We start from the raw sequence: 25000 nt of genomic DNA on the forward strand, positions 1-25000 counted from the left end.
CATTCCTGCTGTATGGGGATCTGTGTCTATTACTCGCAATACTCCAAACTATAACTGGGTATCACCAAATGATTAATGCAGCATTTACAGACCTCAAAACATTTAAAGAATGTTTGAAGTGCAGCCAAGAAGCATCATCTGAAGTAGGACAAGATTACACAATTACAACATTTGATCTTGGTGTTTGCATGAAAAACCTCCCTCTGATATATATATATATATATATATATATATATATATATATATATATATATATATATATATATATATATAAATATATATATAATATATATATATATACACATATATTCATATATATATATATATAGATATATATATATATATATATATATATATGTATATATATATATATATATATATATATATATATTATATATATATATAATGTACATGATGATTCTTAAGCTGAAACGAATTTGTAATCTTGAAAGATTTCCCACTTTTCTTTCGTTTATTTTGCTCATTTTAAGGAGTTCTATTAGAATGAGAGAGAGAGAGAGAGAGAGAGAGAGAGAGAGAGAGAGAGAGAGAGAGAGAGAATGTATGCGTCGAAAACACGCAATTCTTCTCTGAAGACTTTTTGAGAATACCTTTACAGCTCTAGAAACTGCATTCTCTTATGAAGACTTCTTCGGCCTTTTTTTCTTCTTACTTTAGAATGAAGAAACTCTGATCTTTTTCTTATCCTTCCATACTCTCTACTTTTGCATAGTTTCTACCTTATTCTGCAAAATCTTCATTGTTGGTTAATCAACATAATGGACTCAATTTCTCATTTCAAATTCACCCTCTGCTACACTGATCAACGACTTATCATAAGTTCTTTTCGGATTCTTTCAATGTTCTCTCCCGTTTTCATTTCTGTCTCCCTCTTCTTCCTGTATTTTCTGTTGGAATCCTTTCAAATAAATCAACTTTTAGTCTTCAACGTTCTTCTTGTTTTGCTTTTCCAGACTATCTTCCAGGTTCCACTAGTCACTGCTCCCTTCTTCACAATGCAATGTTCGTTTACTATGTGGAGCGTTTTGGTTTAAAATCATCCATTCATTGAGATACTGACGCTATAGAGTCATTAGGTCTTTTATCTAGCCAGACACGCTATATTGGATCCCCACTCTGGTTATCAGGTGTATGAGGACAGAAGAGAATGTGTGTGTATATATATATATATATATACAGTATATATATATATATATATATATATATATATATATATATATATATATATATGTATGTATATATAAATTTGCATATAAATACTTTATATCATATAAATATGATATAGTAAAAGCAATATATAAAATACTATATATCGCATAGACTAACCAATACATTTCTTCTCTAGCATCATACGACGCTTCATTCTCTCTCTCTCTCTCTCTCTCTCTCTCTCTCTCTCTCTCTCTCTCTCTCTCTCTCTCTCTCTCTCTTCTTTTTTGTAAGATTTTTTTCAAGATTTCCTTCGGGGAAAAGAAATTACGAAAGGAATAGTCAATGGAGATATTAGATTCGTCTCTTCAAAAAAGGAAAAGAAAAAACAAGAGAAAAACGCAAGACTTCTGCTGGAGCAGAAAGAAATCTTCGGTGAAGACCAGAAGATTCTTCTCCGACCCAACGATGTCTTCAGAAGGCTTCACACCATCCCGTTCTCATCCGAGTCTTCATTCACACCTCATAAGAATTTTAACTTTTTTTTATAAATACAATTCTATCTATCTATCTATCTATTTATCTATCTATCTATCTATCTATCTATATATTTCCTTCGGGGAAAAGAAATTACTAGAGAAATATTCAATGGCGGAATAAGATTCGTGTTTTGAAAAAAAAAATTAGAAATAGATATAAACTTGTCTTTTTCAAGAGCAGAAAGTAAGTTTCGGTGAAGACTGAGTGAAGATTTTTCCCAAAGCGAACGAAGAAGGCTTCAAAATCTCGCTCTCATTCGAATTATAATCGGAATAAGTTTCAGGAGACGATCTCGAAGCCAACGAAGACGTCTCCAGTCCTCAAAACTCCTTCAATCTCGGAATTGATAATCCTGCGAAGACCTACTTCGATTTCTTCAAATTATACCTGATCAAAGTCAAGTGATCTGCATTCTGAGTTTTGCAACGATGTTCACAAACAACGTATTGAGAGCTATCAGCCAGTACGGGAAGAAATATCTACTTGGAGGTCCCTCTTCCGAAGACAGGTTTCAGGACCAGCAACCATTTTGGGAGGTGGTCTTCTGATGAGGAAATTCTGGGCCGAGGAGGAAAAGAGTGAGGCACTTGAGCCTATCTTGGACCAGGAGGAACTCGACGGAGTTTCTGAGGAGACAGAAGCTGTCATCAGTGGGAAGGAGCCTTTGCTTTCCGGCGAGGAGGAACAGCTGCTGCTGCCAGGAGGCACAGGGAGTGTTGTCTCTAATAGAGATCTACAAGTTCAGGTAGAGACTGAATATCTTACCTCTAACAGAGATGTAGACGTTCAGATAGAGACTGAACATCTTACCTCTAACATAGATGTAGAAGTTCAGGTAAAGACTGAACAGCTTATCTCTAACAGAGATGTAGAAGTTCAGGTAGAGATTGAACAGATTATCTCTAACAGAGATGTAGAAGTTCAGTTAGAAACTGGACCAGTCTCTAACAAAGATGTAACGGTTCAGACGGACGGAGACGCCGAGATTGAAGATCTCAGGCGAAAGAATGAAAACATGGCTAAGGAACTTGCCAATAAACAGGCTGTGATTGAATCCCATGAAAATCAACTTGCTGATTATTATCAATCAATTCTAGAGTTGAAAGCGGAGCTGAAAATGGCTCAGGAGAAAAATGATGTCCATAATCAGAAAAGAAGCCAAGGACACCAAAGTCTAGTAGAAGAGCTGCAGGGGGAGATTTCTAAAGCTCTAGTACAAAATCATGAGCTAAAGGAGGCAGTGTTCACAATAACAAAGAAGAATGAAGGTCCTCGGGAACAACTGGAGAACAAAGTTAAACGAGAAAAGAATTTGAATGGTAAGATTGTTCGAATGACCAATATAGTAGATCAAATGAAGAAAGAATTGTCCGCAACGGAAGATGTCATCTGTTCACTGAAGAAGGAACTTCAGAAGAGAGATTTGGAAAAAGGTTGTAAAATAAGAAGGGATGGGTGACGTTGAAAGGTGTGAAAATGCAATAGAAGATGACAATAAAGTAGTCGTTGAGAAGGAAGAAAAACAAGGAGAAGACAGACCCACAAGAAAACTTTTGATGAGGAAACCAAAGAAGAAGAAACCAAAACGGGACAAGGATGACACCTCAAAATAGAGGTCAAAGAGTATCTAATGCTAAAAGGATGACCTCAAAATAGAGGTCAAAGAGCATCTGATGCAAGAAGAGGGCACCTCAAAATAGAGGGCAAAGAGCATCTAACGCTAGAAGGATGGTACTTCAAAATAGAGGCCAAAGAGCATCTAATAGTAGAAGGATGGCACATCAAAACAGAGGTCGAAGAGCATCTAATGCTAGAAGGATGGCACCTCAAAATATAGGTCAGAGAGCATCTAATGATAGAAGGATGACACCTCAAAATAGAGGTCAAAGGGCATCTAATGCTAGAAGGATGGTACCTCAAAATAGATGTTGAAGAGCATCTAATGCTATAAGGATGACACCCCAAAATAGAGGTCGAAGGGCATCTAATGCTTGAGGGATGGTACCTCAAAATAGAGGTAAAAAAGCATCTAATGCTAAAAGGATGACACCCCAAAATAGAGGTCGGAGGGCATCTAATGCTTGATGGATGGTACCTCAAAATAGAGATCAAAGAGCATCTAATGCTAGAAGGATGACACTTCCACTTCAAAAATAGAGGTCAAAGAGCATCTAATGCTAGAGGGATGACACGTCAAAAAAAATAGAGGTCGAAGAGCATCTAATGCTAGAAGGATGACACCTCAAAATAAAGGTCAAAGAGTATTTAATGCTAAAAGGATGACACCTCAAAATATAGGCCAAAGAGAGTTTAATGCTAGAAGGATGACACCTCAAAATAAAGGTCAAAGAGCATCTAATGCTTAAATGATGACACCTCAAAATAGAGGTCAAAGAGCATCTAATGCTAGAAGGATGACACCTCAAAATAGAGGTCAAAGAGCATCTAATGCTTAAATGATGACACCTCAAAATAGAGGTCAAAGAGCATCTAATGCTAGAAGTATGACACCTCAAAATAGAGGTCAAAGAGCATCTAATGCTAAAATGATGACACCTCAAAATAGAGGTCAAAGAGAATCTAATGCTAAAAGGATGACACCTCAAAATAGAGGTCAAAGAGCATCTAATGCTAAAACGATAAGAACTCAAAATATAGGTCAAAGAGCATCTAATGCTAGAACGATAAGAACTCAAAATATAGGTCAAAGAGCATCTAATGCTAGAAGGATGGCACCTTAAAATAAGATGTCAAAGCGCATCTAATGCCAGAAGGATAGTACCTCAAAATAGAGGTGAAAGAGCATCTAATGCTAGAAAGATGGCACCTCAAAAATGGATGTCAAAGAGCATCTAATGCTGGAAGGATGACACCTCATAAAATATATGTCAAATAACAACTAATGCTAGTAAGATGGCACCTCAAAATAGAGGTCAAAGAGCATCTAATATTAGAAGGGTGGTACCTTAAAATAGAGGTCAAAGAGCATCTAATACTAAAAGGATGGCACATAAAAATAGAGATCAAAGAGCATGTAATTCTAGAAGGATGGCACCTCAAAATATAGGTCAAAGAGCATCTAATGCTAGAAGGATGGTACTTCAAAATAGAGGTCAAAGAGCATCTAATACTAGAAAGATGGCAGCTCAAAATAGACATTAATGAGCATCTGATGCTAGAATGATGGCACCTCAAACTAGAGGTCAAAGAGCATCTAATGCTAGAAGGATGATACTTCAAAAATAGAGGTCAAAGAGCATCTAATGCTAGATGGATGACACCGCAAAATAGAGGTCGAAGACCATCTAATGCTAGAAGGATGATACCTCAAAATAGAGGTCAAAGAGCATCTAATGCTAGAAGTAAGACACCTCAAAATAAAGGTCAAAGAGCATCTAATGCTAAAATGATGACACCTCAAAATAGAGGTCAAAGAACATCTAATGCCATAAGGATAACACCTCAAAATAGAGGTCAAAGAGAATCTAATGCTAGAAGGATGACACCTCAAAATAGAGGTCAAAGAGCATCTAATGCTAGAAGGATGGCACCTTAAATTAGAGGTCAAAGACCATTTAATGTTAGAAGGATGGCACCTTAAAATAGAGGCCAAAGACCATTTAATGTTAGAAGGATGGCACCTTTACACAACCTAAGAGAGACTAGTTCACCAAGCTTTCCAATAGGCTTCAGAAGGCACATAAACGTTCCAAAATCCTCTGTCTTCAGGGATATGATATGACGATTAAATACTTTATTCTTAACTGCGTTTCATTCTACCTTGAGGCGTCAGTGACCCTAGCAGTTATGACGCCGCCTAGTGTCAATGACCTTTGTAGTTGCGACGCTAGCCAACCTAATCAATCTTTAAATATGATCATATTAATAAAACACTTGATATAGGGTCTCTCTCTCTCTCTCTCTCTCTCTCTCTCTCTCTCTTCTCTCTCTCTCTCTCTCTCTCTCTTTTTTCTCTCTCTCATGGAAAACGGGAGACAGGATTTTTAATTAGCATTGGCCTAAATTATTCATTCTGTTCTTAATCATTCAAGAGCTGATATTATATATCTCTCTTTAGACAAGATCGAGACAAGAATAATGACATTTTTGATACCATATTCCTGCAGTAGACTAGAAACGGCTATATTTGTTGCATATAGGTGAACAATTATATCCTAAATAGATATTTTTGCCATTCCAATAGCAAATACACCTCAAAGGTAAGTTTCATACACACACACACACACACACAGAGAGAGAGAGAGAGAGGGCTCCTACATCAGGCGTTTTATCATATGATCATATTTAAAGACTGATTAGGTTGCCTAGCGTCGCAACTACAAAGGTCATTGACACTAGGCGGCGTCATAACTGCCAGGGTCACTGACGCCTCAAGGTAGAATGAAACGCAGTAAAGAAAAGAGTATTTAATCATCATATCATATCCCTGAAGACGGAGAGGAATTTGGAACGTTCAAGTCAAAATTATTTTTTCAACTGAAAAATTCGGATATTATTATGTAAATTATTATGAAATTCGACATCACTGAATGTTAATACGCCTATTTTTGGAATTAGAATTACTTTCACGATAAAAAAGCAAAAAAGTTTTTCTAAATGATTCCCAATTGTAATTTTAATAAATATTTAACAGGATCAAATTGAAAATCTTTTATTCTTTACATTCCTCTAATGCCAGCTCAAGTCTCTGGACGAGTTCTTTGAGATTTCCTTTGGAATTCCGGAAGAAATTCGCTCGGAAGTGATTGATAATAGACTTCCTTCCCTACTTTGAACATATAATTTCGTCTGTAGATTTTAATTTATAGAAACAAATATTGATATATATAATCAAAATTATTTCTATCTAAAGTAAAACTTATTTTGTTATTAAAACTATTAACACATATAATATTAATGTCTATTGACTCAAAATATTGTATAACATTCTCCTTATTATTTGCTTGAAATTTCTATTCTTGTAACTTCGTGAAAGTCTTCTGACTCTTCAGGGATAAGAGAGAATGACTAAATAACATTTTCGCTCTCTGTCTGTACATCGTTTTCTTGCTGCTCCACCATCATCATCATCGACTTCACAAAAGGTTGAGGTAATTCTATTTCTTTTTAAATTAAAAATATACTAAGATATTTATGCTGCGTATATATATATATATATATATATATATATATATATATATATATATATATATATTTATATATATTTATATATATTTATACTATATATATATTTTTTTTTATTAGAAATTTACTAAGGTATGTATGGTGTGTGTGTGTGTATATATATATATATATATATATATATATATATATATGTATATACTGTATATATATATATATATATATATATATATATATATATATATATATATATATATATACACACACACACAATCTGTAGGTAATAAATGGGAAATATTTCAACATGTAGTACTAGCATTATCTGAAACATGGTTAAATAACTTGGACAGGGCAAAAATCATTTAAATGGCTTCCCCCCCCCCCCCACAACACACGCCTTCTTTCACATACCGAGAGAAAGTAGGTCTGGTGGGGGTGTCGGACTCATTTTTCATGAAAGTTACTTAAATCTCAAAATGGTAAAAAGAACTAGTGTAACAAGCTTTGAATATATAGAAATAAACTTTAAAAAAAATAATAATAATAATCCTTTGTAACAGTCTACAAACCTCCAGGAACAAACACTAATATCTTTTTTGAAGAATTTGGTGCTTTTATTGATATGATTATCATAGAGAAAAACGAATTAGATATCTGTGGAGACTTAGATTTCTGGAAGGATGACGCATCAAATCCTGACGCTTTGGCATTTAGTGAGTTACTAGAATCATATCAACTAGTGAATAATATAGGCTGGGAAAACGTTGGACCTAGTTTTGAATGATGACATAAATAATATTGGATGTGATATAAATGTTGAAGAGAAATGTACACACTTCTTACGTTTAGTCTACCTCTACAGAAACATGCAATAGTAAAGAAAACAAACTTAGGACATAAATCAAATTTTTCTCCTACCCTATTTATTGAAGAAGTTACAAAGAAAATAAACGGTGTTATTAATATTCCCTGTGATCATGATGACCAACGTCTGTTGGGAGCTAAGTGTGTTAAATGTCTTACGACCACTTACAATAAAGTGAGTAAAAGTGAATATGATACCATGTGCCCACTGATGGAAAAGACTATAACTGTAAAAGGCCAATTTTCTTGGTTTGATAGAGACTCTTTAGCGAAAAAGACGGAAAAAAGACATAAAGAAAGAAAGTGCAATCGGATAAAAGCTGAAAGTACATGGGTAGAATACAGAAATTGCTACGTGTCAATATAACTACCTACTAAGAAGGGAAAAAAAGTGAATACTATAAGAGAAAGATCCTCGAAGCAGCAACAGACATAAATAAGTTGTATCGTCTCCTGAATGGTATTATGGGAAATGTAAAAGAAAAGAAGCTACCTGATGGATACAGTGACCAGGAACTAGCAAATAATTTTCTAGTATTCTTTAAAAACGAAATTGAAAATACAACCAGGTCATTTGTAAATACTCTCAACATCAGATTAATGATACACCTGACACAGACAAAATTAATAAGATTTAACAACATGCCACAAGATGTCATCACCAGGATTATCAAGAGGATTTAACAACATAACACAAGATGACATCACCAGGATTATCAAGAGGATTTAACAACATAACACAAGATGACAACAACAGAATTATCAAGAAAGCAAAGAAAACAAACTGCGCGATCGATCCTATGCCAATATCTGAAGTAATTGGAGAGAGAAACTTTTCTAGTCTAGCCGAAATAATAATAAGAATAGCAAATGCAAGCATTAATGAATGCAAGTTTCCCAAATCTGAGGAAATGGCTATAGTCACACCAGCTCTGAAAAATGCTCTGGACTACCAGGAATTAAGCTCATATAGATCTATTGCTAATCTATCCTTTGATTCATAAGTGCTTGAATAAGCAATTCTTGAATAATTAGTCAGTCACTTAGAAGTAATAGAAGCTTTGCTTGACAACCAATTGTTAACAGACAAGAAGATGACTTTCGCAAGCTATGTAAGACATAAAAATCCTACGTTCCAGTATCTTCAGCGAATATAAAAGTTGTAGAGACATCAAGAAAAAGGAAAAATCGCAAGAAAATACACGTAGTTGGAACTGACCCATGTTAATAAAATTCTGAAAGACTACGAAAATCCCAAGACACTTCTGAGCATCCTCGAAGAAGATGAATTCCATCACGTTAAGTTTTTATTAAGGGGAAGAGAGAGAGAGAGAGAGAGAGAGAGAGAGAGAGAGAGAGAGAGAGAGAGAGAGAGAGAGAGAGAGAGAGAGATACAATATATCAAGGGTTTTATTAATATGATCATGTTTAAAGATTGATTAGGTTGCCTAGCGTCGCAACTACAAAGGTCATTGACACTAGGCGGCGTCATAACTGCCAGGGTCACTGACGCCTCAAGGTAGAATGAAACGCAGTAAAGAAAAGACTATTTAATCATCATATCATATCCCTGAAGACAGAGAGGAATTTGGAACGTTCAAGTCAGAATAATTTTTCCAACTGAAAATTTCGGATATTATTATGTAAATTATTATGAAATTCGACATCACTGAATTATAAAACGCTTATTTTTGGAATTAGAATTACTTTCACGATAAAAAAACAAAAATATTTTTCTAAATGATTCCCAATTGTAATTTTTATGCATATTTAACTGGATCAAGTTGAAAATCTTATTTTCTTTACATTTCTCCAATTCCGCCTCAAGTCTCCGGACGAGTTCTTCAAGATTTCCCTTGGAACTCCGGAAGAAATTCGCTCAGAAGTGATTGATACAAGACTTCCTCCCCTACTTTGAACATTTAATTTCGTACATTAGATTTTAATTCATAAAAGTAAATATTGATAGATATAATCAATATAATTTCTATCTAGAAGTAAAACCTATTTTGTTATTAAAACTATTAATACATATAATATTAATGTTTACTGACTCAAAATATTGTATAACATTCTCCTTATTATTTGCTTGAAATTTCTATCCTTGTAACTTCCAGAAAGTCTTCTCAAGTTCTCACTCTTCAGGGATACGAGAGAATGATTAAATAATATTTTCACTCTCTGTCTGTACATCGTTTTCTTGTTGCTCCATCATCATCATCAACTTTTATTTCACAAATGGTTGAGGTTAATCCTTCACGTTCTGTTCTATTTTTTTTTTTTTTTAGAAATATAGTAAGATATTTCTGCTGTGTATATACATATTCATATGTGTATATATATACATATATGTATATATACATACACACAATCTGTAGGTAATAAGACTATTCAAATTCAAGAATTGATAAACGAGAAATATTTGCACATACTAGCATTATCTGAAACATGGTTAAATAACTTGGACAAGGCAAAGATCACTGAAATGACCCCCGTCCCCCCCCCCCCCCACACACACACACACACATTCTTTCACATACCGAGAGAAGGTAAGTCTGGTGGGGGTGTCGGACTCATTATTCATAAAAGTTACTCAAATCTCAAATTGTTAAAAAGAACTAGTATAACACACTTTCAATATATTGAAATAAACTTTACGCATAAAAAATGAAAAAATATCCTTTTAACAGTCTACAAACCACCGAGAACAAACACTAGTATCTTTCTTGAAGAATTCGGTGCTTGCATCGAGATGATTATCATGGAGAAAAACGATTTAGTTATCTGTGGCAACTTCAATTTTTGGATGGATGACGCATCAAATCCCGACGCTTTGGCATTTAGTGAGTTATTAAAAACATATCGACTCGTGAATAATGTCGACTGTACAACTACTTAAAATGGGCATACGTTGGACCTAGTTTTGAGTGATGACATGAATAATACTGTATCTGATATAAATGTTGAAGAGAAAAGTACAAACTTATTACGTTTAGTCTACCTCTACAGAAACATGCAATAGTAAAGAAAATAAACTTTAAACATGAATCCAATTTTTCTCTTACCGTGTTTATTGAAGAAGTTACAACGAAAATAAATGATGCTATCAACATTCCCTGTGATCAAGATGACCAACGTCTGTTGGGAGCGAAGTGTGTTAACTGTCTTACAACAACTTACAATAAAGTGAGTAAAAGTGAATATGATACCATTTGCCCACCGATGGAAAAGACCAATCTCCTTGGTTTCATGGAGAGACTTTAGCGAAAAAAAAGAGGGAAAAAGACTTAAAGAAAGAAAGTGGAATCGGTTGAAAGCTGATAGTACAAGGGTAGAATACAAAACTGATACGTGTCAATATAACTACCTACTAAGAAGGAAAAAAAGTGAATACGATAAGAGAAAGATCATCGAAGCAGCAACAAACATAAATAAGTTATATTATGGTTCTGATAAAATCTTTAGTAAATACTTCCAATTAAAGACTTATTATTATCAGTTATCGACTTAACGTTGCACATTCTTCCGAGATACGCTTTAATATCAGTGGCATGGCATTCTCCAGAGAAGGGTAATGGGTCACAAGGAGGGGGGTGGGGGGGGCCATGAGTAAACACGTAATAAATGAGTGCGTCCTCTTCCCAGATGGATGTGGTGACTTCCTTTTCCTTTTCCTTTTTGTACTGATAACTGTCATTACCACACGTAACTGATTCTACATCTGTTCGTTATTAAAGGACTTTCGATAAGTCCTTTTAAAGATACTGGAAACATTTAGAATTGATCTCGTCAGAGTTTTGGTGGCCTTTTGGAAACGTCCCTACCTGGCGATGCCTTGGACGGGAGTTCGAAAAACGTTCAATCTCGATAGTTTCTTGGAGTGTCTGCAACCTCACCATTTTTGTAAGCTACGGATAGTGGTTTGGGGAAGCCTATAGGTCTACTTGCCGAGTCATCAGCAGCCATTGTCTGGCCTCCCTGGTCTGAGCTTAATTGAGACGAAGCTTGGACGCTGATCATATGTGCATATGGTCAGTCTTTTGATCATTCTCCTGCTAGGGCGTTGTCACCGTCCCTTGCCTCTGCCATTCACGAGTCACCATTAAACCTTTAAATACGGTTACTGATACAGCTGTTTTGTTTGATTCTCTTGTTTTGCTTAATTCAATCATTTTAAGAGTTTTACATTTCCTGGAAAATAAAGTTTTTGGGTTCTTCTAAACCAACTAGAAAATAATAATGTTTTTGAAGGTAAGATTCTAATAAATTTTGCAGGAGATAGAATTGCAGATACTTAAAATAAAGGTTTTGTTAGGAAACAAACTTGGACCTTTTTATTTGGATTTAATGCTGGAAGATTCGCAACTATTTTTGTTCACAGCGAAACGGAAAACTTTTCGTCTAGTTTGCACCATTCTGATACTTTGATACTCTGGCTCGTTAAGCATAACTTTACAGAAATACTATGAATAGGTATATGTTCGGACTACTGTATATGTATCACCTGAAGGGAAGGAAGTTCTTTAGATCGATGTATGATTCCATTTGAATCCGAAACTTCATTGGGTTGCTTGTTCTCTTTCGAATAAAAGGTCAGGAATGAGGAAGATGATCAACAGCAAGTCGAATTCTAAATAAATAGTTTTGAGAAGATAATCTTCCCTACGAAAACTAACCGAGGCCCTTTGCGTCAATAGGCATATGAGACAATGATGATATAATTAAGAGCAAGTCTCTCTCTCTCTCTCTCTCTCTCTCTCTCTCTCTCTCTCTCTCTCTATATATATATATATATACACACACACACACATATATATATATATATATATATATATATATAGATACAGAGAGAGAGAGAGAGAGAGAGAGAGAGAGAGAGAGAGAGAGAGAGAGAGAGAGAGAGATACATACATACACACACATAAATATATATATATATATATATATATATATATATATATATATATATATATATATATATATATATATAATATTCCGGTCATGCTCAGCGGCAGTGCAAGATGCACAATCACTTAATCTCTCCCCGTTCCTCGGGTGGTGAGGAAAGGGAGTAGTCATAGCCTGGTGGTATTCCGAGAGAAATGGGGGAGGGGTGGGAAGGGTTGAATCAGAGTGTGCATATTATTATTATTATTATTATTATTATTATTATTATTAAATGCTAAGCTACAACCCTAATTGGAAAAGCAGGATGCTATAAGTCCAGGGGCCCCAACAGGGAAAATAGCCCAGAGAGGAAAGGAAATAAAGAAAAATAACATATTCAAAGTACAGTAACAACATTAAAATAAATATTTCCTATAAAAACTACAAAAACTTTAACAAAACAAGATTAAGAGAAACTAGATAGAAGTGTGCCCGAGTGTACCCTCAAGCAAGAGATCTCTAACCCAAGACAGTGGAAGACCATGGTACAGAGGCTATGGCACTACCCAAGACTAGAGCACAATGGTTTGATCTTGGAGTGTCCTTCTCCTAGAAGAGCTGCTTACCATAGCTGAAGAGTCTCTTCTACCCTTACCAAGAGGATAGTAGCCACTGAACAATTACAGTACAGTAGTTAACCCCTTGGGTGAAGAAGAATATCTAAATATTTAGCCACCACTGTTGACGGGTCAGGTATACTAGTTATGAAATAGATAAAAAAAAAAGAAAACACTATTTCTGGTTACTCAACAAACACGATCGAAAGTAAATCTCTTTGTAAACGCCATCTGTCGTGCCGTTGAAATGGATTAGTACAAATGTACGACAGTCAGACAGTAAATTGACTTGCCAGTGAACCCTTAAGGAAATCTTGGCAACTTCAAATTGTATTTCGAACTGACTTACTCCGAAATGAGACTGAAATGGAAGGTGAAATGTCACAATTACAAATACGTTTGTGAGCATGGAGGAGAAAAATTGAAAGCAATGGTCTAAAATATAGCATAAAACTAATGAAGTCATTCACATACCAAATCAAAACTCCATAAAAACATTTGACATCTATAAATAAACTTCTCAAAAATCAACATTAAATGGAAATTAAGAGGTCCATAAATAATCTAATAAAAAATATCTTCCTCGATTTGATTCCAGATATTCCGGAACATACATTTTGCAATCACCAGAAATCCCCCACACTTGAACTTTGATCTATGAAGGTTCCCTGACATTTGCAATGGGTTAATACCATCGACGTGCCTTTGACTTACAACCTCTCAGGACGAAATGTATATCATATAAAAAAGGGCTTCAGAATGAGAGATTCTATTCGATGCATCCGTGTCTCTAACGTTGTTTCTGCACCTCATGGCTATTTGAGAACTTTTTACCAGCTAAATCGTATATCAAGGGTGTTCGTTCAAGGTAAATTGTGCATAAAACCGTAGTTCTACAAATTCAATCGTGCATCACTTTGTATTATTGCAAATAAACCCGTACATTACTCCGCATATTTATTTCAGTGGCAATTTGTACAAATCTAATGATACATAACAGTGTATTCGTACAACATAACTTGCGTATTCTTAAGAGTTAAATCATGATTAACAGAGTATTTTTGTAAGTTAAATTGTGCATTCGTGTATCATTACAAGATAACCCGTATATCACTACGCATATCCCTTTGATTGCGTATTTTCACAAGTTAAATCTTAGATCATAAGTATTATATTTACATGAATCACAAAGTGCAGGAACAAACATCTTTCCTCACAACCTTTAACAAACATCAACAGAGAAAACGGGAAAATGAGGACTTAAGGAAATAGTAAATGGGGGAAATCTGAGCCTCAAGAAATGATAAATGGGGAAATCTGGATTTCAGGCACTAGTAGACTTCAAGAAGTAATGAATATGAAAAATCTGGACTTCCATAAGTAATAAAAGGGGAAAATCTGGACTTCAAGAAGTAGTAACAGGGAAAAATTTGTGGAGTAATAGAGAGAAAATCTGGACTTCAAGAAACAGTAATATTGGAAAATCTGAAGTTCAAGAAGTAATAAGGGGGAAATCTGAACTTTAAGAAGTAATAAAAGAGGGAGATCTGGACCTGAAGAAAGAGTAAAAGTGGAAAATCTGGACTTCAAGAAATAATAAAAAGGAAAATCTGAACTTGAAGAAGTGATAAAAGGGGAAAATCTGGACTTCAAGAAAGTAAAAGTGGAGAACCTGGACTTAAAAATTTTTAAGAAGAAAATTTGGACTTCAAGAATATAAGGGAAAATCTGGACTTCAATAAGAAATAAAAGGGTACAATTAGGACTAAAGAATCCCACAATTTGCATAAAAAAATTAAATTAATTTATATCATAACTGGTGCCATTACGTTTTATTCAGGAATCTTTTACAACTGCAGTCCTTTGGTAGTGGCTGGGGTTTCACGCAATTCATTATCATAAGTAATATCAACTGGTATCTCACAACAGGATCGAATCCAGAAATCTCGAATGAATGACATGGGAGCAGCTAACACTATTTCTAATGTAAACGTGACCTAGTATCAAATTGTGATTGATATTATCATCAATGTTGTTGCTGTTGTTTTTCTTTGTAACAAACTGACTAAATAATTTCTTTTACATCTAAGAAATCCTTGCATCATCCAAGATCCTCAGTTACTAAAGAATTTTAGCAAATGTTTCAACTTTGAAAGTAAGCAATAAAAACTCATCAAAGCCTTCACAAGAACAGATCTGAATACAGAATAATCATGAAAATGAAGGAAGCATAACTTTTCTTATAAATTAGTGGAAAACAAATTAAACAGTCATTTTTTTTTGTCACGGATACCAGCACATAGTTCAAAATTTGAAATGTTACGGATCCAAAGCAGAGCAGGTAGATTTCAAACATTAATCTTTTTCATATAAGATGTTAAAATGAATAATAGCATAATAACACATTCATTTAAAACATCGAAGTGAATTTTATTCCTCCCAAATCAACAAGTAAAGTGGATTTGAAAAATCCTGTACTACAATTTTCATCCAATCATCACACTTCTACAGATTCCCTTTTCCTTGAAACATGGAAAAAGATCAATTGAATTCAACAACCATCTTAATCAATTCTGATGAATGCTAAGTTATCTACTTTTCATGACATCAATAAGGAAATTCATTTCATCACTGTTATCATTATCATAAAGGTTTAAAGGTCACTCATGAATGGCAGAGGCAAGGGACAGTGACATTGCCCTAGCAATCAGGACATTGCCCTAGAGACTGACCATATATTATATGATCAGCGCCCAAGCCTCCTCTCCACCCAAGCTAGGACCAGGAAGGGTCAGGCAGTGGCTGCTGATGACTCAGCAGATAGACCTATAGGCTCCCCCAAAAACCCCCAACCTTAGCTCACAAGGATGGTAAGGTTGCAGACACTAATGGAACTAACCAGTCTGAGCGGGACTCGAACCACCGACTGGGAAACACAAGGCAGAGACGTTACCGATCAGGCCACAGCAAAAATGGTACAAGACCAAAGGCCTTAATATGGAGAGCAGCCAAGACGGTGATGTAAACTACAAACAAGAAATATAAAAAAATCTAAAACACCAGAGATTAAGATACTATAGTCATTTATGGCAATTATCACAAACTATTCTTTGCAATAAAATCACGACTAAATATTTTTCCACTCAATAACATCTTTTTTAAGCGAGAAGGGCATCAAGATTAAGACAGCTAAAGGTAGCACTAAAACCTATCATACGAATTTCATGACCCAAATCGGTAAAAATAAAATAAAACACGTGAAGTAACTTCTCCAACATGACCATTTTCCAAAGGAAAAACTCTAAAAAGTATATGAAAAAACTCTAGCACCATTTCAAAAGAACCCACCATTTCTAGACAACGCTATCAAGTAACGAAGCGAGGCAGATATGGCCGAGCGAACCACTAAATGCAAATGTTACACTGTTACGATGTTATAACTTTCTTTAAAGTATTAATGTGGGAAACTATGTAGGGAGATAAAATGCTTAACACGAGCTCAACAGACTTTAATGAATGGCTTGGTTCTATAAACATTCCAGTTCAATTTCTTCTTGTTTCCGTTTTATGAAGGGATGGATCTGCAAAATTTCCACACTAAATCGTTAGTACAAATCAATAATGAAATAATTTATAAAACGAAAATTACAGGGTCGCCACAGATTTGTTTATCATTAATTGAATACGATAAATGGACGTTGCAGACAAAGAGGGAACGAAGAAAAATTATTATCCTCCTAAAAAGGCACATTTTTGTTTACGGTAATCAAATGACACGAAACTATAATAAAATTTAAGATTACCAATAAAATTGAGAGAGAGAGAGAGAGAGAGAGAGAGAGAGAGAGAGAGAGAGAGAGAGAGAGAGAGAGAGAGAGAGAGAGAGAGAGGGGGGCAGGAACTATTTCCAATTACGTACGTTTCCTGTCACTGGATTTATGAAAACAAATTTAAAATAATTTTCTTAGTAATAAGATGTATTTTGAAAGGTTTTTCTCACAGACTTTTCTAACATGTTTGAGGCGAATGTAAGACATCGTTCTCCTGCTTATTCAAAACCTGAAATTCATTGAGCTGAACATGAAAAGAAAGAGACAATACCAAACTTTTCGAAAGAATGTGACCTGGAGAAAATAATAACAATTACGTCTTCAGATGTCAAAAGAATTTCCCGATTCCAATTAATGAAGAATGAGCCCATGCCACAGCTTCAAAGCTTTCTTTTCTTAACTCTTTCCATATGATTTAACATCCTGATATCAGAAAGTCCCAACATTTATTCTGCTTTATCAGAATGTCCCAGCACTCAACATCCTTACCAACATTATTCAAATCACCTTTCCTCAATATCATCAGGATTTTTCTTTTTTTCTATGACTTAGACATATACTTGTATTGTCGTTTTTATAGAAAAACAACTGATATGTAGAATTTAGGCCACGTGGTCCATCGCTGGAACTGAGAATGTTTGACAGCGGGGCATCATAAATAGAAATAATGAAGGTTCGAACAGGGGCCAAAAGGATATTAAAAATAGTCTTTGATAACACCCAAAGCGCACCGCAGCATTCCGCTACTGACTTTAACATTATAAAAATATGTAGTTGCTAAAATATCAGTCCACAAGATTACATATCTATTCACTGTATAAGATTGCATCTCTTCCAGTCTTTTATCTTTTGAAAAATACATTAACTGCAAAAATACATGTCTCCAACCTAATGTTTTTAACAATACACCGATTCATCTCTCATTTATCCTATATTTAGTCCCTGAGAGAGCAGATGTCTTCATTCTGTGCACGTACGTATCTCGCCCCTACAGATATCCTGCCTGACAGGGTTCTAGTTAAGTGATTTTTCCAAGATACAAAAGGGTTGCGAAGCAGCACCAATATTACTTGCACAGAAAACTCATTTTGGGTTTCACAGAAACTCTCAATGGAACGAGAGGGTGGAATACGAAATGGGAATGAAAGGCCAACTTTAATTAGGGGAACTTCATATACACAGAAGGTGTATATTAGAGTATTGAATACAAATGAGATGTAATATATACGATAAATACGAATTAAAAAAAAAAAAAAAAAAAAACTAGAGGGGGACTCAGCAAAGCGCAGACCTCCGCCGAGGCAGCTTATTTCTGAACCTTTTGCTTGACCTTTCGTACACTCAAATATGAATCAGGTTTAAAGTCTGTGAAAACGATGTCCAAAATTATGGCTGATTACGTGAACTGGACATTTCTCTTTACCATGCCCTTGACCTTTAAAAATTTAATAATTTCCAGCTTTTTACATAAAAATTAATCGCTACAATTTTCCTTACTCTGCAATTAAAATTGTGGTCAGAAAGCTGTTCACAACCAAACACACACATAAACAGGGCCGAAAACACAACCTCCTTCCAACTTCGTTGGTGGAGGCAATAATGCACATTCCACGCCGAGTACATTGGGGGCAATTTGTCTCCTGCAAATACATGAAATAATGTTTGGGCTTTTTTACCTAGTACTTTACCATCCATCATCTACGATTGACCTACTCTATTTAGTTCAACATTTCCCTTTTTAGGATAGCTTTGTAAGTTCGACCACTTCGCAATTACCGCTCATAATTACCAGCGAACAAAAATGCATAATAAAAGAAAATGAAGACGCTCTCGGATTCATATTTAAATGTAAGGACTATATTGTCTCATTTGAGGCGTCCTCGCTCTTCGACATCAATCATGCGTTCCATCTCAGTTTTCATCATAACTATCATTATTCATAATACATGACACATTCGTTATCATACATGAAGTATATTGTTAAAACGAAATGTATAAAAATGTAAATAACATCACAGATGCAAACTCAAAGGAAAAAAAAAACTAAATTAAAGCACTCGTGATCCTTGAAAAATTCACTATTCATTTTAGAATATACTGTAATTATCTTCCTCTACCTTAAATAATACATTACTTAATTTGAAATCTCTCTCTCTCTCTCTCTCTCTCTCTCTCTCTCTCTCTCTCTCTCTCTCCGGCGATACTAAACTAGGCATAAATGCTGCGAACTCCGAAGACGTAAAAGAAAAGCCTCAGGAGAGGATCTAATTTGGTTGGTGAATGGCCCGGTAGAAGGCAAATGTTTTTTAACTGTTGGTAATGCAAAGTTATGCACATAGGTTATGGTAACCCCCAAACAGATTTCTCACTTCTTGGTAATGAAATAAAAAGTGTGGACCACAAGGAAGATCTTGGCATTATTATTGGCAAAGATTTTAACTTCACTAAACTGAGCATAAAAGCTGAAAACAAAGCACAAAAGCTAATAGGTTACATAAAAAGACAATTAAGATACAGAAAATAAGATACTAAACTACAAATATACACATCATAGTAAGACCCAATCTAGAATACAGAGTCCAATTTTTGGTTCCAAGTATTCATAAGGATATAGATATACTGGGAGCAGTAAAAGCTAAGGCCACCAAACTAGTTCCAACAATCGGGCAATTTGAATATAAACGGAGCATGGAACTTTTGAACTTCTTTGATCTACAAAATCGACGACTAAGGGGACAGTTAACAGAGCCATTCAAAATTATTAAAGGAATAACAAATGTAGATTACAACAATCTAGTCACGCTTAACAAAAATCAGTCAAGTAACGGATACAAACTGGAATTGAAAAGATACACCACCACTCAATGTAGAAAATTCTTTACAAACAAAATACCACATACATGGAACAGACTTCAGGGGATGTAGTAAAAGGTAACACGACAGACGAGTTCAAGAATAATTAGACATTATAAAACCTCTCTAAATGCTCAAACCAAATTGCTCTACCAAAGAGAAAGTAGAATCTCCCAGAATGGACTTAAAAAGTCTTTGGGACATCCAAAATATTAGTAACTCTGAAATTCTCTCTCTCTCTCTCTCTCTCTCTCTCTCTCTCTCTCTCTCTCTCTCTCTCTCTCTCTCTCTCTCTCTCTTAAAAATTACAATATTCAACTTGGAATATAATTCTCTCTCTCTCTCTCTCTCTCTCTCTCTCTCTCTCTCTCTCTCTCTCTCTCTCTCTCTCTCTCTCTCTCTCTCTCTCTCTGACGATACTAAATTGGGCATAAATGCTACGAACTCACAAGACGCAGAAGCTTTGAGACAAGCGAGAATCTAATTAAGTTAGGTCAATGGTCCGGGAAATGGCAACTGCCTTTCAATTGTGGAAAATGCGAAGTTACGACCATAGGTCTTGTAACACCAAAACAAATTACTCTCTGCTGGATAATGAAATAGAAAGTGAGGACCAGGAGGAGAATTTCGGCCTTATGATTAGCAAAAATTATAAACTCACCTAGCAGAGCATAAAAGCTGATAAAAATCACAAAAACTAATAGGTTACATAAGAAACAAGGACACTGTACTAAAATAATCATCATCATCAATATTATTATTATTATTATTATTATTATTATTATTATTATTAGCTAAGCTACAACCCTAGTTCGAAAAGCAAGATGCTATAAGCCTAAGGGATCCAATAGGGAAAAATAGCCCAGTGAAAAAGGAAATAAGGAAATAAATAAACGATCTGAGAATAATTGAAATAAAATATTTCAAAAACGGTAACAACACCAAAACCGATATTTCATAAATAGACTACAAAAAGATTTGTCAGCCTGTTCAACATAAAAACATTTGCTGCACGTTTCAACTTTTGAAGTTCTATCGATTCAACTACCCGATTAGGAAGATAATTCCACAACTTGGTCATAGCTGGAATAAAACTTCTAGAATACAGTGTAGTATTGAGTCTCATAATGAAGAAGCCCTGACTATGAGAATTAACTGCACAACCTAGTGTTAGGAACAGGATGGAACTGTCCGGGAAGATCTGAATGTAAAGGATAGTCGGAAAATAAATAATCTTATACAACATGCATAACGAACTAATTGAACGATGGTCCAGATATTAATATCTAGATCAGGAAAACAAATTTAATAGACCATAACTTCCTATTCAAAATATTAAGATGAGAATCAGCAGCTGAAGACCAGACAGGAGAACAATGCTCGAAAAATAGAATGAAAGAATTATAACACTTGTTCAGAATAGCTTGATCACCGAAAATCTTGAAAAGACTTTCTCAATAAACCAATTTTTTGTGTAATTGAAGAAGACGAAGATCTAATGTGTTTCTCGAAAGTAAATTTGCTGTCGAGAATTACACCTAAAATTTCAAGAGTCATAGACTTAACGAAACATCAATACTGAGATCCGGATGTTGAGGAGCTACTGTCTTTGACCTACTTACGATCACACTTGAAATTTGGTTTGGATTCAACTTCATGCACTATAATGTGCACTATGCACTAATTTTGACTAGATCTCTATTAACGGATTCAGCAATCCCAGATCTACATTCAGGATATGGAATTGATGCAAAGAGTGTAACATCATTTGCATATGCACCAAGCATATTCTCTAGCCCAAACCCCGTCATGTGTTATATAGTATAAACATTATTGGGCCAAGAACACTACCCTGAGGACCCCCAGATATCACATTCCTATACTCAATTTATTGCCCATCAACATTTCTTTGCGATCTATTACTTAAGAATTCAACAACGATGTTAAGAAATGACCCACCCACTTCCAATTGTTTGAGTTTAAAAACAAGGACCTCATGATTATCACAATTAAAGGGAGCACTAAAAACAAGGCCAATCATATGAACTTTCTGACCACAATCAAGAGATTTCTCTGCAGCATTGGAGATTATAAGAAGGGCATCACATGCTCCAAGGCCTTTACGAAAACTTAATTGCAAACTGGGGAACAGATGATTACCTTCCACAAGCTTATTAAGGCGTTTTGCCAAAAGACGTTCAAGCACTTTAGATAATATATGAGTTATGAAAATTGGGTGATAATCAGTTGGACTCGAGTTACCACAAACACATTAACAAAGTGGAGTAACATTACCAATTCTCCAGCAAGTGCTAAAAGCTCCTTTTCTTGCTAACTTGCGCAAAATAATAGATATATTTGAAGCTAAGATATCTGCAGTCTTTATACAAAAAAAAAAAAAAAAATACCATTTGATGCTCTGATACCCTGGCTCGTTAAGCATAACTTTTACAGAAATACTATGAATAGGTATATGTTCGGACTACTGTATATGTATCACCTGAAGGATAGGAAGTGCTTTAGATCGATGTATGATTACATTTGAATCTGAAACCTCATTGGGCTGCTTGTTCTCTTTTGAATAAAGGTCAGAAATGAGGAAGAATGAATGAATGATTTAAAGTTTTCTGGCATCCCGACATCGAAGGTCATTGACCCCAGAATGAGGACGAGGATCAACAGCAGATCAAATTCTAAATAAAGAATTTTGAGAAAATAATCTTCCCTGTATAATGAAGAAAAAGTGTCTGTGTGTATGTGTATATATATATATATATATATATATATATATATATATATATATATATATATATATATATATGTATACATAGACACAAACACACACACACACACACTCACACACACACACACACACACACACACACACATATATATATATATATATATATATATATATATATATATATATACATACACATAATTTGTAATCACGCTTAGCTGCATTGCCAGGCGTATAATTACTCGATCTCTCCCCATCCCTGGGGTAGGGAGGAGAGGGAGTAGAATGCCCTTTTGATACTCCGAGAGGAATGGGGGAAGGGTGGGAAGGGTTGAATCTGTGCAATCTATATAAATATTTAACAATCATGTTTGCTGGTCGCGTATACTAATTAATTAAAAAACCTGAATTTCTGGTTACTCAACACACACGATCGAAGGTAAATCTTCACTCTGTAAATGCTATCTGTCGTGGCGTAGAAATGGATTAGCACAAATGCACGACAGTCAGACGGTAAATTGACTTGCCAGTGAACCCTTAAGGAAATCCTGGCAGCATCAAATTGTATTTCGAACCGACTTATTCCGAAATGAGACTGAAATGGAAGGGGAAATGTCTCCTCTTTCGTTTCTTCATCCTTCAAAGCATTCTGCAATCGAGTTTCTTCACGAAATAAGAATGACGCCTCACTCTACAATAACAGAATTCTGCTAAACTTCTAAATGAATATGAAAATTAGCCTACTAGACTTCGAAAGTCAAATACGGTTAAGTAAGGTTTAGATGTACATGTTACACAAGTGTAAGGGATTCGTCCAACTTGACGGCTAAATACCTATATCCAGTAGATATGCACCCATCTCACACCAGGGTACGACTAGTCCCTCTCACCCCTTCCCGAGGCAACGGGAGAAATAAATGCCAGTGACCAGAAAGGAAAAAAATTATATCCATACGTTTTATTATATAAAAGAGATCAGAAAAAAAATTCTCCTTATACATTCTTGTGGGAAACCTTTGCTAGCCCATTTATGCTCTAACAATATCTTCATATTTGAAGTCTACGGTACATGACCATAAATATAATTGACCAAAACAAATGGTAGACATCTAAATATAAATGATACTTGCATTCTTTAAACAGAAAAAATACATATTTTACTAACTCAGAAACACCTCTTTCGGCATCTATAACATCTGCGATAACGCCGTGGAGCAGATAACTAATTACCTTCTTCATAAGGTGACTCTAGACATAATATCCTTCTTCCTCTCCATTTGACCTTAGTTTGTTCAAACAGCCTTGGATAAGGGCCATAAAGCATTTCAATTAATAGGAAGGATAAAAGAACTAAAAAATAATGTTGTCATCTATTCCATCCAATTCTTCGCCTCTCAGAGAGAGAGAGAGAGAGAGAGAGAGAGAGAGAGAGAGAGAGAGAGAGAGAGAGCAATGAATTCGTTTTTTCGAAAATAATATTAATGTCTTCTTAACTAGCATCTGTGAGAAACAGGAAGAAGCATATCTCGCCGTAAAAAAAAAAAGAACATACCTTACGTTTTGCAAAAAACTATCAAAATGTCTGTTTCTTAGACATTTTATTTCAACTCTCTCTCTCTCTCTCTCTCTCTCTCTCTCTCTCTCTGCTAAACTATGAAAATACACTACGTCTCCTCATTACAAAAACAATATCTTTAGAGAAGGGAACTTTACTAACGCTGATATATACCCGGAATAATCCAAGCTTGAACTAATTGCTCGGGGGACCGCTGGATAGAATTCTTGGAAGAATATCATGATTCACTTCACACTCTCACATGCACACATATATAATCTCACAAAAGAATATATACCTTAATAATTTGCAATTGAAGGATTATTCTTTGGTTCTAAAAACGAACTCATGATATCAATTATAGATGTGTATGGAAGGCGAAGATAATTATTCCGACTAAAAAGATGAGAATATTTGAACCAAAATTCAAAATGTTCGACACAAAATATGGTAGCAATGTTTCGATACAAGGTTACTTGCTTATATCCCTTATACAATACAGAGCAAGTATATATCTATTTATCTATCTATCTATCCATCTCTCTCTCTCTCTCTCTCTCTCTCTCTCTCTCTCTCTATATATATATATATATATATATATTTATATATATATATATACATATACTTATATATATACATATACACAAACACATACACACACACACATATATATATATATATATATGTGTGTGTATATATATATATATATATATATATACTGTAAATACCCGGTCACGTTCAGCTCTCCCCACGCCTGGGGTAGGGGAGAGGGAGTATGCATACCCTGGTGTGTGTGTGCGTG

General features: G+C 35.0%; 1 protein-coding gene across 1 annotated transcript in view; it reads left to right on the plus strand.

The window, feature by feature from the left end:
- Nucleotides 1-25000, plus strand: part of LOC137632798 (FK506-binding protein 5-like) — a 77905-nt gene that overhangs the window by 33689 nt on the left and 19216 nt on the right. The window contains exons 2-3 of the mRNA XM_068364891.1: nt 2108-3143; nt 5894-5930. Of these exons, the coding sequence (XP_068220992.1) occupies nt 2108-3143; nt 5894-5930 (1073 nt within the window). The remainder of the gene's footprint in view (nt 1-2107; nt 3144-5893; nt 5931-25000) is intronic.

This window comes from Palaemon carinicauda, chromosome 3 (genome assembly GCF_036898095.1).
Source record: "Palaemon carinicauda isolate YSFRI2023 chromosome 3, ASM3689809v2, whole genome shotgun sequence".
In the NCBI taxonomy this organism is placed as follows: domain Eukaryota; kingdom Metazoa; phylum Arthropoda; class Malacostraca; order Decapoda; family Palaemonidae; genus Palaemon; species Palaemon carinicauda.